The sequence below is a fragment of the Dipodomys ordii genome, unplaced genomic scaffold (genome assembly GCF_000151885.1).
Source record: "Dipodomys ordii isolate 6190 unplaced genomic scaffold, Dord_2.0 Scaffold26, whole genome shotgun sequence".
Taxonomy (NCBI): Eukaryota; Metazoa; Chordata; class Mammalia; order Rodentia; family Heteromyidae; genus Dipodomys; species Dipodomys ordii.
Window position 1 is genome coordinate 15,324,067 of NW_012267242.1, and position 9,086 is coordinate 15,333,152.

At 49.8% G+C, this 9,086-nt stretch overlaps 1 protein-coding gene and 1 long non-coding RNA gene across 3 annotated transcripts in view; one reads left to right on the top strand and one right to left on the bottom strand.

Moving 5' to 3' along the window:
* The window catches only part of Pklr (pyruvate kinase, liver and RBC), an 11,173-nt gene extending 2,427 nt beyond the window's left edge, over window positions 1–8,746 (bottom strand). The window contains exons 1-9 of one of the 2 annotated variants that reach the window (XM_013015395.1): window positions 8,696–8,746; window positions 7,490–7,672; window positions 4,282–4,373; window positions 4,061–4,192; window positions 3,680–3,866; window positions 2,882–3,152; window positions 2,620–2,770; window positions 2,230–2,382; window positions 1,976–2,142 (exon numbers count right to left, since the gene is read on the bottom strand). In XM_013015395.1, the coding sequence (XP_012870849.1) occupies window positions 1,976–2,142; window positions 2,230–2,382; window positions 2,620–2,770; window positions 2,882–3,152; window positions 3,680–3,866; window positions 4,061–4,192; window positions 4,282–4,373; window positions 7,490–7,672; window positions 8,696–8,702 (1,343 nt within the window). In that variant the 5' untranslated portion in view covers window positions 8,703–8,746. Of the gene's footprint in view, window positions 1–1,975; window positions 2,143–2,229; window positions 2,383–2,619; window positions 2,771–2,881; window positions 3,153–3,679; window positions 3,867–4,060; window positions 4,193–4,281; window positions 4,374–7,489; window positions 7,673–8,527; window positions 8,612–8,695 lie in introns of those variants that run through there. The other variant, XM_013015396.1, reaches the window with a different exon arrangement.
* Window positions 2,716–9,086, top strand: part of LOC105984992 — a 21,642-nt gene continuing 15,271 nt past the window's right edge. The window contains exon 1 of the long non-coding RNA XR_001175028.1: window positions 2,716–2,726. This is a non-coding gene — a long non-coding RNA (uncharacterized LOC105984992). The remainder of the gene's footprint in view (window positions 2,727–9,086) is intronic.

Genomic DNA, 9,086 nt, shown 5'->3' on the forward strand with positions numbered 1-9,086 from the left:
AAGGAGGGAAGAAAGAAAGAAAGAAAGAAAGAAAGAAAGAAAGAAAGAAAGAAAGAAAGAAAGAAAGAAAAGAAAGAAAGAAAGGAAAGAAAAGAAAGAGGAGGGGGTGCTGGGAAGGTAGAGTGCTTGCCTTGCATGCATGCATGAGGCCCTGGGGTCCATTCCTTAGCACCACATACTCAAAAAACCGGAAGTGGGCGCTGTGGTTCAAGTGATAGAGCGCTTGCCTTGAGCTGAAGAGCTCAGGGACAGCACCGAGACCCAGAGTTCAAGCTCCATGACAGACAAAAAATAAATAAAAATAAAAGAAGGGAAGGAAGGAAGGAAGGAAGATAAAGCCAGTCAGGTGCTATAACTCATAATTGTAACCCTAGATAACCAGAAGGCTGAAATCTGAGGTTCCCAATTCAAAGCTAGCCAGGGTTGAATAGTCCTCAACACTTCACCTCCAATTAGCTAGTGAAAAAACTGGACTTGCCAGGTGCCAGTAGCTCATATCTGTAATTCTAGCTATCCAGGAGACTGAGATCTGAGGATTCAAGTTCAAGCCAGGCTGAGGAAGAAAGTCGATGAGACTCTTATCCCAATAAACTACAAAAAACATAAGTGGAGCTGTGGATCAAGTGGTAGCATGCTAGCATTAAGCAAAAAAAGTTCAGGGTTAGTGCCCAGGCCCTAAGTTCAAGCTCCAGGACCAGAACAAATACACACAGACACACACAATACAAAAGGCTGGACTAGAAGTATGGCTCAAGTGGTTGAGTGCCAGATATGAGTGAAAAAGTTTGTTAAGAACACAAAGTCAGGCTAGGAAGTTGGCTCAGTGGCAGAGTGCTTGCCTCACATGTGTGAGGTACTGGATCCGATTTCCTCAGTACCACATAAGCAGAAAAAAACGGGAAGTGGCTTTGTAGCTCAAGTAGTAGGGCACCAACCTTGAGCTGAAGACTTGAGGGACAGTGCCCAGGCCCAGAGTTCACCTCCCTCCCAACAACCAACAAAAAACAAACAAAAAAACAAAACACAAAGTCAAGCTGGGCTCATGCATGTAATCCTAGTACTCAGAAGGCTGAGATCTGAGGACCAAGGTTCAAAGCCAGCCCAGGCAGAAAAGTCCGTGAGAGGGGGCTGGGAAGGTGGCGCAGTGGTAGAGTGCTTGCCTTGCATGCATGAGGCCCTGGGTTCGGTTCCTCAGCACCACATAAGCAGAAAAAGTGGGAAATCGCACTGTGGCTCAAGTGGTAGAGAGTTAGCCTTGAGCTGAAGAGCTGAGGGACATTGCCTAAGCTGAGTTCAGGCCCCACAATCGACAAAAAGAAAAAAGAAAAAAAGAAAAAAAGTCAGCCGGGCATCAGTGGCTCATGCCTGTAATTCTAGATATTCAGGAGGCTGAGATCTGAGGATCACAGTTGAAAGCCAGCCCGGGCAGGAAAGTCCATGAGACTTTAATCTCTAATAAACCACTAGAAAACCAGAAGTGGCGTTGTAGCTCAAGCTCGAGCACTTACCTCGAGCTGAAGAGAGCAGGGACAGTGCCCAAGCCAAGAGTTCAAGCCCCACGACCAACCAAAGAAAAAAAGTCCATGAGATTTTTTTTTTTTGCCAGTCCTGGGGCTTGAAACTCAGGGCTTTTTTGTTGTTGTTGTTCAAGGCTAGCAATCTACCACTTGAGCCACAGATCCACTTCCAGCTTTTTCTATTCACATGGAGTTATTATTATGAAGAATTGAACCTAGAGTTTCATGCATGCTAGGCAAGCACTCTACCACTAAGTCACATTCCCAGTCCCCCCGCCCCTGTCCCCAACCCGTCCCCTTGGAGTTCACTGTACAAGTCCTGGTCTACCTCAAGATCTGCCTAGAGGCAGATCTTGCCCTGAAGCAGTACTCTTCCTTGGCCATCAGACAATATTCAGGCCTGGGGGTCCCCCAGCCTCCCCTGAGTAAATCCCTATCTGGTGTGATGTGCCCCTCACCGGCCAGTCGTGGTCAGCACGATGATGGCAGCAGCACAGCACTTAAAGGCAGCCTCCACAGCACCAATGGCAATGACCTCGGTGGGATCACGGCTCAGTGGCACTGCTCGCCGTAGCTCCTCAAACAGCTGCCGGTGGTACACGGCAGCCTCTGCCTCTCTGGCAATCTGAAGGCATCAAGAGGTCAGGCTGGGCAGGGGCAACAAGGGACTCAAAGAAGTTTAGTTTCATGGCCTTTCATCTTGAGCTCCTACCGCATGTTGCATCCTCACAGCTTCTACAGGAAAGTTGCCTTTGGCAGTCTCTCCAGACAACATGATACAGTCTGCTCCATCCAGTACAGCATTTGCTACGTCACTTGTTTCTGCACGAGTTGGGCGGGCTTTGGTGATCATGCTCTCCAGCATCTAGGGAACACCATGTAGGAGTCATGCTCTGGGTAACTTACAAGTCCAGCCCTGGACCCTGACAGTTGAGTTTTCTTATCTAAAAATAGGGGTCACATCACAGTATTTGTACTTAACTACATTGTTTCAGGATCAAACACTGAGCAGCCAGTGTGGTGTAGATTTAATGTGTGGATGTCCACCTTCAGTGTCTGTATAACCCACAGAGTATCCCAGTGCCAAGGGTTCACTCCAGACCTGTGTGGCGCAGACCACGGGCTTGCCTGCCAAGTTGCAGCGCCCAATCATCATCTTCTGAGCCAGAAAAACCTTTTCAGCTGGGATCTCGATACCCAGGTCTCCCCGTGCCACCATGATGCCATCGCTCACCTCCAAGATTTCATCAAACCTGGGCAGTTGGAGGAATCAGGGCTGGGGCAGAGCCAAGAAATGGCAGAGGGCAGCAGGCAGAAGAGGGACAATAGTTATAGGCCTGACAATAACAAAGACTAAGCCTCACTTCTTCACGCCTTCATGGTTCTCAATTTTGCTGATAATTTTAATGTTCTCTCCTTCTGGCCCCAGGGCAGCCCGGACGGCAGCCACATCACTGGCTTTGCGCACAAAGGAGGCAAAGATGATGTCCACACCATGCTTCACCCCGAAGCACAGGTCCTTGACATCTTGCTCAGATAGACTAGGCAGGTCCACCTCTGTGCCTGGCAAGTTCACTCCCTTCCTGCTGCCCAGCATACCGCCATTTTCCACTTCAGTCACCAGCCCCTCTGGGCCTATGGGCATGGAGAAAGACAGCTTTTGTCAAGGGTGAGGGAGGTTAAGGCAGAGTCAAAATAGAGCAAATTCCGGGCTTGAACCTTCAAGAGATTTAAGAGTCTGGCGCTGTGGCTCAAGGGGTAGAGCAATAGCCTTGATCTGAAGAGCTCAGGGGCAGCACCCAGGCCCAGAGTTCAAGCCCCACGACTGACGAGAGAGACAGAGACAGAGAGAGAGAGACAGACAGACAGAGACAGAGAGACAGAGAGAGACAGAGACAGACAGAAAGAGAAAGAAAGTCATGTGCTTGTCTCTTCCACTTGTTCTGAGCCCACAGACAGATGTCTGTGCAAAAACAAATGAATAACCCGCAAATCCAGCCCCCCCCACCCCTGGAGAGGGCCCGAGTAGGGTGCTGGTGACTCCAAGTCAGGCGGGGAAGCACGAATGGCCAGGGGAAGGTGTGGTGGAGTAAGAGCGAATGGGGGCGCCAAAGGGAAGGAATGTGCTCAGCGATTAGTCGGCGCGGGAGGAGCATCCCCACCGATTTTCTGGACCACGAGGGAGATGAGCCCGTCGTCAATGTAGATGCGGCCCCCCACTGCAACGACCCGGATGATATTGGGGTAGTCCACCCACACCGTGCTCGCGTTCCCCTGCGTGCGGAAGGCTGAGTCCACAGTCACCAGCACCCGGGAGCCCTTCACAATCTCCACTTCCGACTCCGGGCCCTGGGGGTGGGGCCAGAGCTGACGTGAGCCTCTACCCTCCAAGGCCCGCCCCTAGCCCCGCCCACTGGCTAGCTCCACGCATTGCATGATGCCCCGCCCACTGGACCGCCCCCACGCCCCGCCTGTTTCCCTAGCCACGCCCACAAATGACTGCGTGTTTCCCTTCCCTGGCTGGGTGAGGCCTCTTCTCTCACCCCCTGCAGGATCCCAGTTCGAATCTCCGGCCCCTTGGTGTCCAGAGCGATGGCCACAGGCCGGTAACTGAGCGGGGAAGTTGCAAAGCTCTCCGCTGCCTCCCGGATGTTGGCGATGGACTCAGCATGGTACTGAGGGGTGGGCCCGGAACCGAGATTTCAGGAGGTATTCATTTCCAGAAGCCTCCTCCAGCTCCACCCTTCACCCAACCTCCCTGCACCTCGTGGGAACCGTGGGAAAAGTTGAGTCTTGCAATGTTCATCCCGGCCTTGATCATCTCCTTGAGGCGCTCCACGGAGCGAGATGCTGGACCTGGAACCAGAGATTCCCCTCAAACTCAAGAGACAACCAAACCCAAAGCTTCCAGCCGCACAGCATAGGAGTCCAGATACCTGACCATTATTCCCGGATCTAACCAATATTTACACACTTAGGGAGGCAGCATGGGTAGAGGTAAAAATCAGATGAAGGTTTTGGGGGACAGGTCTGAAGCTTTAAGGCTGAGAAGCCTCATTGACTGAGAGTTGAGTTCTGTCAACTGAGAATATTCGGTCTTCTCCATGGGCTATCAACAGCTTTTTTTGGGGGGGGGCGGAAGGCCAGTCATGGGGCCTTGAACTCTGGGCCTGGGCGCTTTCTCTCAGCTCTTCAGCTCAAGGCTAGCGCCCTACCACTTGAGCCACAGCACCACTTGCAGCTTTTTTCTTTTTGCTTATGTGGTGCTGAGTAATCGAACCCAGGGCCTCAGGCATGCAAGGCAAGCGCTCTACCACTGAGCCACCTTCCAAGCCCTCCCCCCCACATCAACAGCTTTTGATATATTCTTTCTCTTTCTCTCTCTCCCTCCCTCCCTTTCTCCCCCCCCCCCCCCCCTTTTTTGCTTGAGGCTCACATTGGAGCACTTAAATCACACCTCTACTTCCAGCTTTTTTTTTTTTTTACTGGTAAGTTGGAGATAAGAGTCTCATGGAGTTTTCTGTGATATTAGTTTTAAACCATAATTCTGAGATCTCAGCCTGTCCTGAGTCACTAGGATTAAAGGTATGTGCCATCTGAACCTGCTTTTCTGTTGTTGTTGTTGTTCACGAGATTGAAGCCAGGGCCTTCTGTATACTATAGGCAGGTGTTCCACCACTTAGCTGCACCCAGCTCTTTCCCTTGACCTCCAAGACACCTGCTCTCTTGACTTCCCTATTCTTCCCTTCTTAGTCTCCCTTCTTCAGTAGATGTCCAGTTGTTTTATTTTTTATTTTTTGCTACCAGTCCTGGGGCTTGAACTCAGGGCCTGGGCACTGTCCTTGAGATACTTTTTTTGTCAGTCATGAAGCTTGAACTCTGGGCCTTGGTCCTGTCCCTCAGCTCTTCAGCTCATGGCTAGCACAGTACCACTGAGCCACAGCACTACTTCCTGTTTGCTGAGTGGTTTATTGGAGATAAGAGTCTCATGGACTTTCTTGCCCTGGCTGGCTTTGAACTGCCATCCTCAGATCTCAGCCTCCTGAATAGATAGGATTAAGGGCATGAGCCACCAGCGCCTGGCCCCTGATCTACTTTTGCTCAAGGTTAGCATTCTGCCACTTGAGCCAAAGTGCCACTTCCAGCATTTTCTATTTATGTGGTACTGAGGAATGGAACCCAGGACTTCATGCATGCTAGGCAAGCACGCTCTTACTAAGCCACATTTCCAGGCCAATGTCCAGTGCTTATGTCTTTTTTTTTTTTTAAATCTGTCATAGGGCTTTAACTCAGGGCATGAATGCTGTCCCTGAGCTTTTTTGCTCAAGGCTAGAGCTCTACCACTTTGAGCCACAGCTCCACTTCCAGTTTTTGAGTGGTTAATTGGAGATGAGAGTCTCCCAGGGATATTTCTTCCGGGGCTGGCTTTGAACCACCTCCATCCTCAGATCTCAGCTTCCTGAGTGACTAGGATTACAGGCATGAGCCAATGGTGCCTGGCAGATCTCTGTTGTTGTTGATCCTAGGGATCACACCCAGGGACTTGCTAATGCAAAGCCTATGCTTTACCACTGAGTTACATCCCCATCTGTCATTTTAACTGTACCCCTTCGGTTATCTCAACTATTATCATGACTTGAAATACTATCTATCTACAGATGACTCATATTTTATATTTCTGATCCAGTCCTTTCTCCAGTCCCTAAACTGTGCATCACACTGCCAACTCTGTACCAACCTTGGATGTTTAATATGCATCTCAGCTGGGTGCCGGTGGCTCACGCCTGTAATCCTAGCTACTCAGGAGGCTGAGATCTGAGGATCACAGTTCAATACCAGCCCAGGCAGGAAAGTCCGTGAGACTCTTATCTCAATAAACCACTGGAAAACTTGTGACTCAAGTGGTAGAGCGCTCACCTTGAGCTGAAGAGCCCAGGGACCGCGCCCAAGCTCAGAGTTCAAGCCCCATGAAGGACCAAAAAATAATAATAATAATGCACCTCAAATTCAATCATCCAAACTGAAATCCTGATCTCCCATAATTTTCCCACTAGGTTTTTTCCTTTCCAGGTGATAATGATAGCTTTCAGTTCCTCCTTCCAAAGTCTGCAATTGGTCTTGACTCCTTTCTTTTGTGTGTCAGCTTCACCCCATATTTGTCTAGTTCAATAGGAAAACCTTTTAGATTTGCCTTCATAATGAATCCAGAATCATCAGATCATTTCTGGCCTCCACCCCTGCTATCTTCTTTTTTTGGGGGTCCGGTGGTGGGCCTGAACTCTGGGCCTGGGCACTGTCCCTCAGCTCTTCAGCTCAAGGCTTGCGCTCTAACAGTTGAAGCACAGCACCACTTCCAGCTTTTTTCTTTTTGCTTATGTGGTGCTGAGGAATCGAACCCAGGGCCTCATGCATGCAAGGCAAGCGCTCTACCACTAAGCCAACTTTCCAGCCCCCCCCCCATCCCTGCTATCACCTGGACTCAGTGAGAAATACTACAGGAGCAGTTTCTGTCTTCACTCAATGCCCCCCGAATCTATTTTCAATCCATGAACCAGGATGATTTGGTTAAAATGTAAGAGTATGTCAGCCGGGTGCCGGTGGCTCATACCTATAATCCTAGTGACTGAGGAAATAAGCCCAATGGTGGTGGCGCACTCCTGTAATCCTAGTTACTCAGGAGGCTGAGATCTAAGGATCATGGTTCAAAACCAGTCCTGGCAGAGAATTTAATCTCTAATTAACCATCAAAAAAACAAGTGGAGTGTGGTTCAAGTGGTAGAGCACTAGCCTTGAGCAGCAGCACTAGCCTTGTTTTTACAAAGTGCAAGGCCCTGAGTTCAAACCCCACTAACACACACACACACACACACATATACACACACACACATACACACACACACACAAGACACAGGAAATCTCTTTTGCCACACCAGAGATGGTGTTTGAAGTTGCTAGGGGACGTGTGGACTTACCAATGGTGGCAATGATGCTGGTACTTCGAGCAGCTACTGGCTCAGAGTCGATGTCCAGCAGGCAGAGGTGTTCGAGAAAGGTGTCTGCCATAGCGGCTGATAGCTGCTGCTTCTGGAAGAAGGCAGTCCCCATCTCCTGAGTTAGCTGGGCTATGCTAGCACGACGCAGATACCCGGCTGGTCCTGCAGTAGTAGAAGGGGTCTCAGGATTGCATGCCCTGCCTTTCCTCCACACGGCGTACCTCAGTGTATCCTATAGTCGTCCTCTCAGCTCTCTAATTTCTGCGGAGACTTTTTTTTTTTTTTTTTTGCCAGTCCTGGAGCTTGAACTCAGGGCCTGGGCACTGTCCCTGAGCTTCTTTTGCTCAAGGATAGCACTCTACCCCTTGAGCCACAATGCCACTTCTGGCCTTTTCAAGCATGCTAGACAAGCACTCTACTACTAAGCCACATTCCTAGCCCTGAGGCCTTCTTTTGAACTAGGCATTCTGCATAGAGTATCTTGTTTAATGCTAAGGAGTTTATAAAGCATATACTCTGAAATGCTCTAATTATCTCACTTGTACTGATAAGGAAGTAGAGGCTAAGCTAAAATAAATTCCCCAAGATCATGCAGGTTCTTAAGGGATTCAGCTCTCAGTTGGACCAATCTTAGGCTCAAGTACTTGATGACCCAACTATATAGGCACCATTTATGTTAGGCTTTTAAAAAGAGGTAGCCGAGTAAGAACTGCACCACGCGCGTGGTATTCAGGTAAGGGGTAGGTTTATTCAGTAGACCTGCTGGGACCAGGCAAGGTTGGCACTCCACGTGGCTGGGAAAGGCCTGGGAAAGAGAGAGAGAGCTGGGAAAGAGAGAGGAAAGAGAGAGAAAAGAGCTAGAAAAGAGCAAAGAGAGAGAAAGAGCAGAGAGAGAGCAGAGAGACCACCCAACTACATAGACCCTTCACAGTCCCAGAGTTCTTGCCCTGTAGCTGGGTACTTCCCTCAGCTCAGCTCCCTTCCATGTCTAGTTCACAGTGCTCCTTATTATCTTACCCAGGAGCCACTCAAGTCCCTGTTTATTTCCTTCCACCCCAGGCAATTAGCTGATTTTTTCACCCTGCTCCTGGGTGACTTTAGCCTATTCAATATGGCTCCCGGTGTATAGGGGTTTGGGGGAGAATTGACCCATCCATCCCAGAGGAGTTGCCTGTCCCTCTGCACCTTCCATGTCACCGCACGCCTATCCCGTCCGTCTCTGTAGGTCTGCTTCACAATATGACACTGACAGAGGCAAAGGTCCGGCTAGGCTGTGGATCAGCCTTGAGGACTGGTTAAAGTGTCACCAGTGAACATCTCTCCTGCCAATAGAAACTCTGTATGTCAGGGGCCAGAGTCCAGGAACCACGAGAATGCCCTGTGGAGCCCATGCTGTAGGCTCCCATTTGGCTCACACATGGGGCCTGAACCAGAAGCTCAGACCAGGGTCCATGTTTAACACAAGGGACACCCTGATAACACCCTCCCCAAATCCCTCTACCTCCACTTCTGATTTGTACCCTCATTTCCCTCTATGCTCAATAGCTTCTGTCCCCCTTCTTTTTTTTTTTTTTTT